Source organism: Chiloscyllium plagiosum, unplaced genomic scaffold, assembly GCF_037043375.1.
Source record: "Chiloscyllium plagiosum isolate Xiang-an unplaced genomic scaffold, Cpla_swu_hap1 HiC_scaffold_13, whole genome shotgun sequence".
In the NCBI taxonomy this organism is placed as follows: Eukaryota; Metazoa; Chordata; class Chondrichthyes; order Orectolobiformes; family Hemiscylliidae; genus Chiloscyllium; species Chiloscyllium plagiosum.
The window spans coordinates 24,458,171-24,472,571 of NW_028270151.1; the positions used below are offsets into that span (position 1 = coordinate 24,458,171).

General features: G+C 42.6%; 1 protein-coding gene across 4 annotated transcripts in view; it reads right to left on the reverse strand.

Moving 5' to 3' along the window:
- The window catches only part of fndc3ba (fibronectin type III domain containing 3Ba), a 352,878-nt gene that overhangs the window by 41,619 nt on the left and 296,858 nt on the right, over window positions 1-14,401 (reverse strand). For all 4 annotated transcript variants that reach the window (XM_087993367.1, XM_043702595.2, XM_087993369.1 and 1 more), the window contains 2 exons: window positions 13,979-14,259; window positions 4,685-4,903 (listed from right to left, as the gene is read on the reverse strand). In XM_087993367.1, the coding sequence (XP_087849493.1) occupies window positions 4,685-4,903; window positions 13,979-14,259 (500 nt within the window). The remainder of the gene's footprint in view (window positions 1-4,684; window positions 4,904-13,978; window positions 14,260-14,401) is intronic.

Sequence of the window (14,401 nt, forward strand, 5' to 3'; positions counted from 1 at the left end):
CGGAGAGATGAGTTAAAGTCTAACTCAGGCAAAACTGAACAGGTTTAAAGATCAACTAGGACACAACCAACAAGCTTCAACATAATGAAATATTGTCAGACAGGTGCATTATATAAAAACAAGACACTGAGCTATATGAGGACAGACATCCACAGCTTGGTCAAAGAGTGAAGTTTTAAGGATTGTCATAAATTATGATGAATGCAAAGTGGAAATGTTTAGGGAGTGTGAACCAGAGCTGAGGGCCAGAAAACCAAAGGAGCAGTGACCAACGGCAGGGCCCACTGCTTTTCATCATTTATATAAATGATTTGGATTGAACAGAGGTGGTATAGTTAGTAAGTTTGCAGATGACACCAAAGCTGGAGGTGTAATGGACAGCAAAGAAGGTTACTTCAGATTACAACAGGATGTTGATCAGATGGGTCAATGGGTTGAGGAGTGGCAGATTGAGTTTAAGTTAGATAAATGAGAGGTGCTACATTTTCTTTTTCCCTTTTATTTATACTCCAAAATGCTGTCCTAAACAACTCAATGACTTTCCCACCACTAAAATCATCTCACGTTTATGTTTTTTTTTACCTTTTTTAAAAATTACTAACTGCCAGTAGCCAGGGAAAGCTCATTATGTGCTATGGAAACCATCAATAGTAAAGGGAAGGTAGGTAGGGAGAGAGGGAAGGGGCTAAATTAAAATGGATTGGAGGGGAAAATTGGAGGTGTAGTGGACAGCGAAGAAGGTTACCTCAGAGTGCAAGGGGATCTTGATTAGATGGCCCAATGGGCTGAGAAGTGGCAGATGGATTTTAATTTAGATAAATGCGAGGTGCTGAATTTTGGGAAAGCAAATCTTAGCAGGACTTATACACTTAATGGTAAGGTCCTCGGGAGTGTTGCTGAACAAACAGATCTTGGAGTGCAGGTTCATAGCTCCTTGAAAGTAGAGTTGCAGGTAGATAGGATAGTGAAGAACGCGTTTGGTATGCTTTCCTTTATCGGTCAGAGCACTGAGTGTAGGTGTTGAGACGTCATGTTGCGGCTGTACAGGACATTGGTTAGGCCACTGCTGGAATATTGCGTGCAATTCTGCCCTCCTTCCTATCAGAAGGATGTTGTGAAACTTTAAAGGGTTCAGAAAAGATTTGCAAGGATGTTGCCAGGGTTGGAGGATTTCAGGTATCGGGTGAGGCTGAACAGGCTGGGGCTGTTTTCCCTGGAGTGTCGGAGGCTGAGGGGTGACCTTATAGAAGTTTATAAAATCATGATGGGCATGGATAGGGTAAATAGACAAGGTCTTTTCCCTGAAGTGGGAGAGTCCAGAACTAGAGGGCATAGGTTTAGGGTGAGAGGGGAAAGATATAAAAAGGCCCTAAGAGACAACTTTTTCACGCAGGGGGTGATGCGTGTATGGAATGAGCTGCCAGAATAAGTGGTGGAGGCTGGTACAATTGCAGCATTTAAAAGGCATCTGGATGGGTATATGAATAGGAGGGGTTTAGAAGGATATGGGCCAAGTGCTGGCAAATGAGTCTAGATTAGGTTGGGATATCCGGTCGGCATGGATGAGTTGAACCGAAGGATCGGTTTCTGTGCTGTACATCTCTATGACTTGATGAAATAAAGCACTGTATCTCCTTTGTGCCCACCTCTCTCTCAAGGCATCAAGAGCATTGATCATCCTCCATCAGGTTTTATCATTCGGTGTTGGACTTTTGTTGAATGGGGGTGTGGTTTAGATGACAAAACCAGGTGAAGTGCTGGTGGTGTGAGGATCTACGGCCACTTGCCCTGTTTCCTCCTCGCATCCTGCTGTGTTGGCCATTCAGAAGCAAAACTAGTGATTGCATGTGTATACATTTGGATGCTCACAGATGCCAACAATACTGTTTTTTAATTACAACAAAGTGCTGTTCAAACTCAGGTCTGGAAGCATCTGTGGACACAGCAGCAAGGTAACATTTGGAGTCCGATATGATTTCTGCAGAACACCGTCAGATATGGTGGTTCTGGGTCAGGAGCTGTAATGCTTCTTTACCCTCCCTTCTCTTCCCCAATCCCAATCACCCTGAGTGTGACACACTAGATTCTCCTCATCTCAGACCAGTTGAATCAGTGCCAGCAACAGGTGGGTCTGGGGAGGTTTGGCTCACTCAGACCTGGAACCCAATGTCTCATCTCCTTCCTAAGCTGGACGTGAAAGATAATCTCTGCGCAATCAAGGCCAGAGGGAAATTCATTCACTCTGCCAGTGGGGATCCAGACAAACCCCAGAGCAAAAAGGGACATGCGGAATGAAACATCAGCCTGGAGAACCACGGAAAGGTGGTCTGCGGGTTTGAAAATGGTATGCTTTTCATCATGGTTTGGGTTTGAGATATTCAAGAGCGTTGAGTTCTGAACTTCAACACTCTGCCTGATCACAAGCATGAACAAGCCTTTCTTCACAATGATCTCTCTCGGACAGGACTCATATGGAAGCATTTTGTGATGTTTTTACTAAATTTTTAAAAAGACACCTACAGAGATGCCAGTTGCTGTTTTGCTGGAATGTAATCACTGTGTGGGCAGCTCTGCAAATCGCAAGTGAAATAACAAACTTAATGGGGGCATTCAAAAGCAAAAAACAACACTTCCCATGGATTGATTTGACTGGAATTGGTGAGTGATAAAGGCTGGCAGCTTCAGTTCTCAAACAATCTCTAGTAGAAGACACTTTACAGGGTGAAAGGACCTAATGACACAACCACATTCAGTTTTGTTCGACCTGGGGCTAATGTGTAATCTGTACAGCTGATTGCTGAAATTGTTCCTACGTCGATGTCATTTACAAGTGGTCCTGTTGGGGAAACTAGAGCAAGCAGTTCATTGTGTCAACTGTTCCTGGAAATCAATTAAAGTCAAATTGCTGTGAGTAACACATAGGTTTTCTGAGAAAATTGGCACTCTTGAACAAAGATCTCTGTTCTCAACAATTAATTTGTCCCAGGATGAGTCTGTGAAGACAAACTGTATTCAAGAGGAACTCAAAGAGAATACTCAAAAAAAAATCAACTTTTCTCTTTAGCTGCAATCAAAACCAAACTACTTTCAGATATTTTTCCTGCATTAAACATGATAACTATAATTGAGTTGTACAGCACATGATAGATGGTAAACTGTTGTTATAATCCCAGCTGATGTAAAGCAAATCAAAGCAGGACTTATACACTTAATGATAAGATTCTGGGGAATATTGCTGAATAAAAAGACCTTGGAGTGCAGGTTCGTAGTTCCTTGAAAGTGGAGTCATATGTTGACAGGAGAGTGAAGAAGGCATTTGATTACCTTGCCTTTAATGGTCAGTGCATTCAGTATAGGAGTTGGGAGGTGATGCTGTGACTGTATAGGACATTGGTTAGGTCATTTTTGGAATATTGCATTCAATTCTGGTCTCCCTGCTATAGGAAAGATGTTTTATGTGAAAGTGAACAGAAAAGACTTGTAAGGATGTTGCCAGGGTTGGAGGGTATGACCTATAGAGAATGGCAGAATAGGCTGGGATTGTTTTCCCTGGAGCATCAGAGGCTGAGGGATAACCTTATAGAGATTTATAAAATCATGAGGGGTATGAGTAAGCTGCATAGCTAAGGTCTTTTCATCAGAACAGGGGAGTCCAAAACTAGAGGGCATAGGTTGAAGGTGAGAGGGGAAAGATTTAATAATGACCAAAGGGACAATTTTTTCTCACAGACAGTAGTGCTTCTGGATGGGTATATGAATAGGAAGTGTTTAGACGGATATGGGCCACATGCTGGCAAATGTGACTAGATTAATTTAAGATATCTGGTTGAAATGGTCTGCTTTTGTGCTGTACATCTCTATGATTCTATGCTAATACTGGAAGAATCATATTCCAGATTGAAACTTGGATTGATAGGCCCAATCTTTGTTTTAACTATGCAGGTCAGTGGCTGAGCATATTTACATGAGTTTGCCAGTATACTTTTAGCACAAAGAATAAAACACACATTGAAACAAGCAATTATATGATGCTTGATCAGATGCTTTATCTTCAATGGTATCTCTCCCTGAGCTACCAAAAATAAATGACAAACTAAACTCTCTATTACTTAAACGTTAGAACAAACACTAGAGCAATATGTAATCAGGATTATTACAGGATCTCTACCTTCTCCCTTCTGCTCCATCCCCCATCCCCCAATCCAACCAATACCAAACGCAGAACAACCCCGTTACCTGAACATCAATTATCTGAATTTCCAATTATCTGAACAAGACCTCAAGGTCCCGTAATAATGTTATCCGTTATCCGAACAATCAGTTAACCAAACAAAGTACTCCTCACCCGTTTTGTTCAGATAATCGAGGTTGTTCTCTAACATGGATTCAGCATAACATTTCTGTGACTGTCAGTTCACAGGGCATCACAGTCTGGATTCTAACCATCTTAACCATGCACCCTCTCACACTCCATGCCAACCCATGTACCCCATATAATCCTGATGGCCCTATATACCCTCTCGGTCAATTCATTGCCAACTCACTGAACCTATGATTTCACACGTAACAATGAGTTAAATGACCAGATCATTGGGTGGTTAGTGCCATTGAACAGGAGTCAACAATTAGCTCTGGGCTGGCAATTTATCCTCTTTTTAATCTTTGATACCCCAGTGGTACTTACTTTCCACTCCGTTCCTCCATTTGGAGGATGTAGACAGTTTCAACATCGGTGGGTAGAACTTTGGTAATGCTGCTGTCACCCCACTTCAGCTTGAGGCTCTGAGGGCCTGAGGCAGCACACTCCAGCCTTGGAGGAGCCGGTGGCAGAGGTCTTGTCTTGGCTTTCACCGCCTGGCTAAAGGGGCCAGCACCAATTCCATTCACCGCCCGAACACGGATCCTGAAAAGTGCAGGGAAGAAACAAAACCAAAGGAGGTAAACTACTGCATCCTTGACCATGTGTAACAAGAAGCTGGGCTCAACATAGGAAGAACTGAAGTGAAAGCCCTACAGACTCCTGCTGGGAAACCCGGTCCAATCTAGGTTCCCTGGCCTTTGGATGGCATAGGCTTCTGCAGAGAAGATTTACCGATGTGGTATCAGGGATAAGGGATTTGGAAAGACTGAAAAAGCTATATTGGGAACCTCACCTACTGGAAATATCCCTCCATCACCCCATGCACCGTCCTGACTTGGAAATGTGTTGCCATTCTTTCAGTGTCATTGGGTTAAAGTCCTGGAACTCCATCCCCAATGGTTTTGTAGGTGCCCTCACATCTGGACAGTTCAGGAAGGCAGCTCACCATCGCCCTCTCCAGGACATTTAGAGATGGGCAATAAATGCTGGCCTAACCAACAAGACCCACATCCTGTGAACGAATCAAACCTGCCCACACTGCCTAATATAGGGAAACACTCATATCAAAGCAACAAACTGCAGATGCAGGAGATCTTAATGAAAATGCACAAAGTGCTGGGGTCTGCTAGCATCTGTGAAGGGAGAAACTTGCAACTTTTACAGGGTTATGAGGAAAAAACACAGGAGAGCCACTAATTGGACAAAGAACAGATACACAGACAATGGGCTGAATAGCTGCCTTCTGTGTTGTGTGATCCGATGATGAACTTTTCCTCTGGGGTTGTGAGACTTTGAGCTCACCTTTTGTAAACACAAGAGATTGTTAGTCATTTATTTGCAATGTTTATTAAATCTTTACCTTTTTTACCCTGAGGTAACAGATGGTGCAGTTTATTGGAAGCTGTGATCGACATGCACAGAATTGCAGCCGTTGACTCTGATGGGTTTTTCAGCCTCGCAGGTTTTGTAAACTAAATTACTCCCTTGATGTAGCTACACTGAGTAAACTCTGCTTCCCCCCCTCCACCCACACAATGCTGTACCAGCTTTATATAAATTCACGTGCCTTATATTGTTTACATAGCATTTACTGCAGTCTGAGGGTAAGAGTCTTCTTTGAGATATTAAAGCCTGGCCTCACTTGCTCCCTGCTGCCAAACCCACCAAGCCAGATGGACGTCAAAGATCCGTAGATAATGTTTTGCAGAAGAATGGGGGTCGTTCCCTGGCCAATATTTATCCCTCAATCAACATCAAAGCACGAGATGATTTGGTCATTATTACATTATTGTTTTGTGAGATCTTTCTGTGCACAAATTGACTGCTACGTTACCTGCGTATCCATGGTTGTAAGGCACTTCGAGACAATGGGTGGTCATGAATGATACGACATAAATGCAAGTTTTGCTTTTCTTATCTTTTCGAGGCAATGAATTGGAGGGCGAAGACCCACTGGTGAGATCCTGCTGGGACCATGGTTCACGCTCTGGTTAATCGCCTCCCCTGGAGTGTACCTCCAGATATATTTACTTGGGTCGTACCTGTCCCACCCTCACTGAACACAACAGCAGTCACAGGTCAGAGCAAATGTTCACACCACTCACCCTCCCAACCCCTTCCACCCTCTCTGCCTCATCCATGGACACTCAGGTTGGCTGAAGGTGGTTCCTCTGACAGAATGTTCGGTTGAGCTCTGTATTCACGATGCTGATTAAGACTTCTGCATCTCACGACTATCTGTGGGAGTTTGCTGTGTACAAGTAGTTGCCACATTTTGTCCAGTCTGTCACTGGTTACATTTCAGTAAGCACTTGATTCCCTGGAAAGTGCCTTGGGTTGGGTGGAGGTCATTAGGTTTGCTATGGAGACATAAGGCTGTGCCCTTGTCGTGCAGTGGTAATGACCCTACCTCTGAATCAGAAGGTCTGGGTTCAAACCCACCTGCTCCAGAGGTAATAACATCTCTGAACAGGTTGGTTAGAAAATATCTAGAACCACAAAGCTATATTCTTTCTTCTGTGAAATGGGTTGGGAATGAAGCAAGTCACTGGGAATCCAACTCTACATTGTTAATTCGAGACCAGGTGCAGAAATTACTGACAGCCAACAAGATACAAAGTATAATTAAGAGGCTAATTGGGTGTTAGTCTTTATCTCAAGGGGGTTGGAACAAAAATACAGTGGATGTGGTGTTGCATAAAGCTGTGTTTGCACTATGTTTGGAGTAAATGAGTTTATCTGTGGATACCTCATTTAATGTAGGACATCTTGGTCTTGGAATGGTCAGTGCAGAGGCAGCAGAATGATACTCAGACAAAAACGGCCCGATTATTTGGACAGGCTGGTATTTTCTCAGGGATAGAGGGAATAATCTATTCATGGCATTCAAGATCATTGTTTTTTTCTTTGGTGTGGATACCAAAGGATTTTGTTCCATTCATTCATGGGATTGTGGGTATCATCACCTGGAACAACATCCCTAATTGCCCTTGAGTGGCTTCCAATTTCAGAAGGCAATTTAAGAGTCAACTACATTGCTGTTGTTCTGGAATCACACGTAGGCCAGAGACGATAACAACGGCAGATTTCTTTCCCTACGGGACATTAGTGAACCATTTGAGTTTTTAACGATAATCAACAATGTTACACGGTTATCATTAGACTCACTTTTAATTCCAGATTTTAATAAGAATCAAATTTCCCGATCTGCCATGGTGAGATTCAAACTCTTTTCCCCAGAATCAAGGAGATTTAACTTAAAACTAAAGTTTATTCTCTCAGAAGACATGAGTGTCACTGGCATTTACTGGCCATCTCTAATTGACCTTGAGAAGTTGGTGAGAAACTGAAAGGTGTCTTTGGTTATTTCAGAGGGCAGTTCAGAGTCTGAAGTCACATTTAGGCCAGGCTGGATAAGCCTGGCAAATTTCCTTCCCTCAATAACATTACAATGTGTTTTTCTGAAGATTTGAAGGTTTTATGATCACTGTTGCTGAGGCAAGCTATTTCTTTTCAATTCTTTTAGACTTTTTCCATGAATTGAATTTAAATTCCTCCAGCTGTCTTGCTGGGATTTTGATTCCTGTCTGTGGATCCAGCTCATCAACACAATATCCAAAGGATTAAGGGAACTGGTCAGCCATGACTCAGCTGTCTGGCAAAACAGTCTTTGAAAGAACTTGCTGGAAAAAGATCTGGAAGAGCAGCCATCGTTCCACTCCCTTGAATCACCGTGTAATGGGAAATCTGCTCCTTCTTCACAGGTTGGGCTGTTCAGAAGCTACATTTACCCCTTCGATCCCAAGAAGTAAAGCTCGTTAAACCTCCAGCTCTCACCGTTCTGATTTTCTATCAATGGACCAAGAAGCACCTCCATCTATTTTTCTTCGAGATTACACAAGGGCAGATGGACTCAATTTCTTATTTTATTCAGAAGACACTAACTCTTGTCTGTTGAGATTTATTCTCTCAGTTTTAAAGAAGAGTGGCCAGTGGAAGGAACATGAGAAAAACTGAAAGCAAAGCTTTTCCTCATTCTTCCCCTTACCTGAGTCCATCTCCTGTTGTATTTAGTGCTCCTAAGATCTTATCATTGCTGCAACTAAATCTGCTTCCATTATAAAACAGCACGAGGACAACACAAATTGATTACCCAATGTACTCTTCCAGTGATTTTGAAATGAGCTGAAACTGCATTCCTGCTGTCATTCAGAAGTTCCTGACAATTGACTGCACAATCCAGGCTGACCCTCCCAATGCTATAGTGAGGGACTGCTGCACAGTTAGATTGCTGTACCTTATGAGCTTTGTTAAACCAGGACTGAACACATTGTTCGGCAGCTTGCAGTGCACAAATTGGCTAAAATGTTCCTTACATTATAACAGGGAGTATACTTCCAGAGATTAGTTCATTAGTTCAAATTGGCTACCATGTTCCCTACATTATAACTGGGAATACACTTCCAAAGATTAGTTCATTGACCACAACAAACTTCTGACATCCTCTGAGGTCATGAAAGGCATTGCAGGAGTGCGGGATTTTGTTTTTTGTTTAAGCAGGATGTGAGTTTCCCATCGGTGAAAGAACTGAGTCATCTTTCTCAGGCCTGCCCACAGAGAGGAAGGGAAAAGCAGGAAGGGTCACAATGAGCCACACTGATTCTCATGACCCAGATTGCTCAATTCGATCAATGGCTCCTGGCTGCAACAATCAATACTTTTGAGAAACGGAATCAGAAGAAGGTTCAAAGTTCCTGATCTAAAATATTGGCTGGCAGGCTACCAGGCGCAGTCCAACAGGAACTGACTCAGAGAAGCGCAGCTCCACTTTCCCACTCATCGATTCAGAGTGGGCAGGAAATCATTCTTTTTTTTGTGAGGCCCACGTGTCTTGTTTGTGTGAGTTCTGTGTTCCCTCGACATGTGGACTTTTATACATCTCCAAGTTCATTCATTCCGCCATTGGCAGTTGGATCTTCAGCTGCCTAGATCCCAATTTCTGGAATTCCCTTCCTAAAATCCCCCCTGCTCCTCAGACGTGCAATTCACTAGCACAAGAGTGGTTAAGTTGAATAGCTTTGATGCATTTAAGGTGACGCTGTACAAACAGGTGAGGGAGAAAGGAACAGAAAGATGGCGTGAGATGAGGAGGTTGTAAGAGGAGACTCATATGGAGAATAAACACCAATATGGAGCGATTGGGCTGAATGGTCTCTCACTGTGCCATATATTCAATGGGAAGTTGCTTCTTCGAAACGACCTTTTGACTGAGTTAGTGGTCACTTGTACTGAAATACCCTAGTGTGGCAGATTGCCATATGTTATCTGAATTATGCTGTGGTGACATTTTATTACCAGTTGTTATAAACACCGTGGATGCTGGAAATCTGAAATAAAAAAAACAAAGCTGGAGAAACACAGCAGATCTGGCAGCACCTGTGGAGAGAGAAAAACAGAGTCAACATTCCAATATGACTCTTCTCCAGAGGGAGATTTTAAATTTTCAGCACCTCTGTGAAAGGTAGCAACATCAGAATAGATGCTGCAGCGATGGATAAATGGGGAGAACGGTACCCTTATGGGAAATTGAGTGACTGTTGTAGAGTTAACCCCTAGAAATGGAAATAGAGAAGTCAAGGAATGGAAGGGAAGGGAAGAGCCAGGGACGGACCACATGAAGGTGAGAGAAGGTTGGACAGTGTAATCAAGTTAGTGAACGTTTTCAAATCTGGACAGGGGCAGTAAAGCAATGATGTCCTCAAAATCTTCTGAAGGAGCGTCACACTGGACTCGAAACATTAGCTCTATTTCTTTTTCAACAGACTTGCTGCAATTCCTTTTTATTTTGCTTTTTAAATTTTAACAAACATTGTTGTTGTCAGCTTTCCAAGTTTTGATCAAAGGAAGTACTTTTCCAACCATCAGCTCCCTCCTAAATCTTTGGTTTCACTTTCGATGTCCATCCTGCCCATTCCGGTCGGATTTACTGAGCAGGAATCAGGAACTAAATGAGAGTGAGGGGAGGGAAAAAAACTCAAACGTCTGGGCGACAGATATAGCACCTCGTAATCCAGGAGAGAGAATCTGTTGGAAGATCCACTTAGGCGAAAGTGAGGACTGCAGATGCTGGAGATTAGAGTCGAGAGGATAGTGCTGGAAAAGCACAGCAGGCAGGAAGCATCCGGGGAGCAGGAGAATCAACATTTCCTGATAAAGGGCTTCTGTCCAAAACGTCGATTCTCCTGCTCCTCGGATGCTGCCTGCCCTGCTGTGTTTTTCCAGCACCAAACTCTCGACTGGTAGATGCATTTGTCTGCTCATTTCAGCAGGTAGTAATGTTGTGTAAATTTTGTATTAATTCAGTTCGGTCTGCTATTTGGCTTATTAATATGCCATTACCATCAAATATCATCATCAAACTGTTCAAAAGCATGTGTTTTCTTCCTGTTTTCTTTTTATTTTCTTATTAACCTGTTCAGCACCTGTAGAGCAGTTGAACCTTGAACCCAGACCTCCTGGTGCATAGGCTGTGGAATTGTTTCTCCCCATTTTTTAAGTAATATTGATGATGATCTTCAGACTTGGATCTTTACATGCTTGTTGTTTGTGCTGGAAAATATCCTTTGTAAATGTAGCACGTACACAGTAATAAGCCGAAATTGCACCATTATTGTTAGTTGTAAGCTTCCATAATCGGGCAGTCGGTAATTATAGATAGTAATTGGTCTGATCACCCAGTTAGTTCTCAACTTTATGTGAAAAGGATGATTCTTTATCAGCATTCTGAAGGCCGGGTTGGAATTGACAATGTAATTCGCATACTGAGTTATACAATACTGAGCTTATTAAATATACATCCTATCATGGCTGAAATTGCATTAGTAAATGTGCATTTTCTTTATTTTAGTTTTATATAAATTAAATCATTTAAATGATCTTGAAAGTTGTTGTCAAGATTAAAGACTTGATTTATTCATTGTTTGTTTTTCTTTTCCATATAGGTATCGCTGGTTACCCCATCCTTGAACTGACATCAGCAGATTTGAAGCCCAGGTCTCAAGACGACTAGTCGCTGGTTAGACCCATTACAGAGAGCAATTAAGGGTCAACTGTGCTGCTCTCAATCTGGAGTCACATGGAGGCCACACTGGACAAAAAAGGCAGATTTCCTTCATTAAAGGGCATTTGTGGACCACATTGGATTTTCTAACAATTGATGATTGTTTCATGGTCAGTATTGGTCACTGAGATAAGCTTTCAATTCAATTCTCTTCATTCTTAAACTTCACCAGCCCTTGTGGTGATATTTGAACCCAGATTCACAGGAATCTAGGTAGGGAGTAACGTAATAATGTACCTAATTTTTACTGGTTTGTGGGAAGGGTACCTATCTAGTGTTATTGATCTGTTTCTTCCACTATCCAATGGTAAACTCTGAAACTGCACAGCAGCCAGCTTTCCTCCTGATGACAAGCTCCATCACTGCTTAATAAAAGAAGCTCAAGCAAGTTTTAAAAGCTTCCTTGGAATCTATTTTCCCGTGTAGAATGTACTAGATTTTAACTGTTCTCTGTGTAAAATAATTTCTTCTCATTTTACCTCTAATTCCCCAGCCAAGTACATTAAAATCTCTAAGCCTCAGGATTCACCCACATTATTGATCAAAACAATCAAGGTGTTTCAGCTCAATGACCCTTCAACAGAACCATGAAAGGTTATTGAGCTGAAACATTAACTGTTTCTCTTTCACAAAGGTCTTTTCCCTAGGTTGGGGGAGTCCAGAACTAGAGGACATAGGTTCAGGGTGAGAGGGGAAACATTAAGAAGGAGCAATTTTTTCATGCAGAGGGTGGTGCATATATGGAATGAGCTGCCAGAGGAAGTGTGGAGGCTGGTACAATTACAGCATTTAAAAGGCATCTGGATGGATATATGAATAGGAAGGGTTTAGAGGTATATGGGCCATGTGCTGGCAAATGGGACTTGATTAGGTTGGGATATCTGGTCGGCATGGTTGAGTTGGACTGAAGGGTCTGTTTCCGTGCTGTACACCTCTATGGCTCTATAACTCTATATGTCAGATCTGCTGAGATTTTGCTGGCATTCTGTGTTCCTATTTCAGATTTTCTGCATCTGTAGTATTTCATTTGTTGAGTTTTGTCTAATTTGTTCCAGTTTCACAGCACTCTAGATCTGGAAAACTTTTTTTGTGTTTTGAGTAGATATCAGATATTCTTTGTCACCAGCTCCTCTCAATGCACAGACTGACAAAAAGGCAAATGTACAAAGTTGGGATACAGCAAAATCTTTTGAAGAATGTGGTTGACATTTTATTGTGATTATAATTACCATAATTCTGATAATTACAAATTATGACAATTTTTTGGTTGTATTTAATGATAGAGGGATGAGTCACTGCAGAAATCGCTGACTCTTTATCTTACTTACATTCGTCTTGTTAAAAGGATCTTGGAGCAATTGGAATGTTTTCCTTATAGGAAGCAGAGGAGCAGTAGGCCATTCAGCCCCATTGAGGCTATTTTGCCATTCTGGATCCTGACTGATCATCTTCCTCAATGTCATATTCCAACCATATCCCAAAATCCCTTGATGCCATTCGTATCTAGAAATGTACTGACCTTTGTTTTGAGATAATTGAATTTCCCGAGCTCTTTGGGATAGGGAATTCCAAAGATTCACCATTCTTCCTCATCCCATTCTACAATGGCCTACCCCTTTATTTTGAGTATATGACCATTTGCTTCTAAACACCCACCCCAACCGAGCCAAGGGAAACTTCCAAACTGCATTTATCCTGTCAATTCCTGCAATGGATATATGAGATCCCTTCTTAGCCTTCTAAATGTCAAAGGATACAAGACCTTCCTCTTCAATCTCTCCTCATAAGATAGTCCCACCACCTTGGGTTTAGAAACATTCAGCATAGAAACAGGCTCTTCGGCCTATCAAGACTATACCAACCTACAAATACCAAATTACGCTAATCCCACTTCCCTGCACTTGATCAATAGCTTACTGCATCCTGGTATTTTAAGTGGCCATCCATAAACTTCTTTAATGTTGTAAGAGTACCTGCCTCCACCATCCTCTCAAGCAGTCTTCTGGGTGAAAAAATATTTTCTCAGGTCTCCTCTAAAACACTTATTCTTCACTGTAAACTCATGCCCTCTGTTATTACACATGTCTGCCATGGGGAATAGATTCTCACCATATCTATGCCTTTCATAATTTTGTATACCTCTGTTCCAAGGAATACAAACCCAGCTTATCCAGTGCCTCCTCATAACTGAGTCTCTTCATCCCATCCCAGAACTGCACATAGTACTCCATCTCTGGCCTACCCAATATTCTTATACAGTCGCAACAAGTTGCAGGCTACTCAGCCACTGGTATAAATATCAAGTCCCATGCTTTTCCCTAAACCTGAGCAATGTTCCCACTTCACAGCCCAGGGTTAGCAATTGAACCATTCCCCTCTGCCATTCCAACAGACTTCTATTCAACACATGTCCCTGACACAACCCCCATTTTGGGGATTGGGTATCAGCCACTTTGAGTTGGGAATTGTCGGCCCACACTGTGTGATGACAGAATTACCTGTAGGAGGTGCCGGGCAGGAGATCGCGTATGATGTAGGCCGTGACGTTGTCCACAGTCAGCTGGCTCTCCCCCAGGTCTATGCTGTACGAGAGGATCTCAGAGCCGTTACTGCATGGTTCGGTCCACTTGACGGCAAGGCAGCTGGAAGTCGAGGTCAGACAATGATCCAGGTGCTGGTCCTCCAGGACGAACAGGGTGGAGATGGCATCAGGGACCGAGGCAGGAGTGGTGTGGGTGATCACACTACTATACGGCCCACAGCCAGCCTGGTTAGTGGCCTTGACAAGAAAGGAAAAGAGAACAGGCTGTCAAGAGACTGCTAAACATCTGCGCTGCATCACCTAGACCCAAAAAACTCCCCCTCCTCTTGAAGACCGCCAGCACAAGATGCTTGGAAGGACTCTACATGGTCGCAAACTT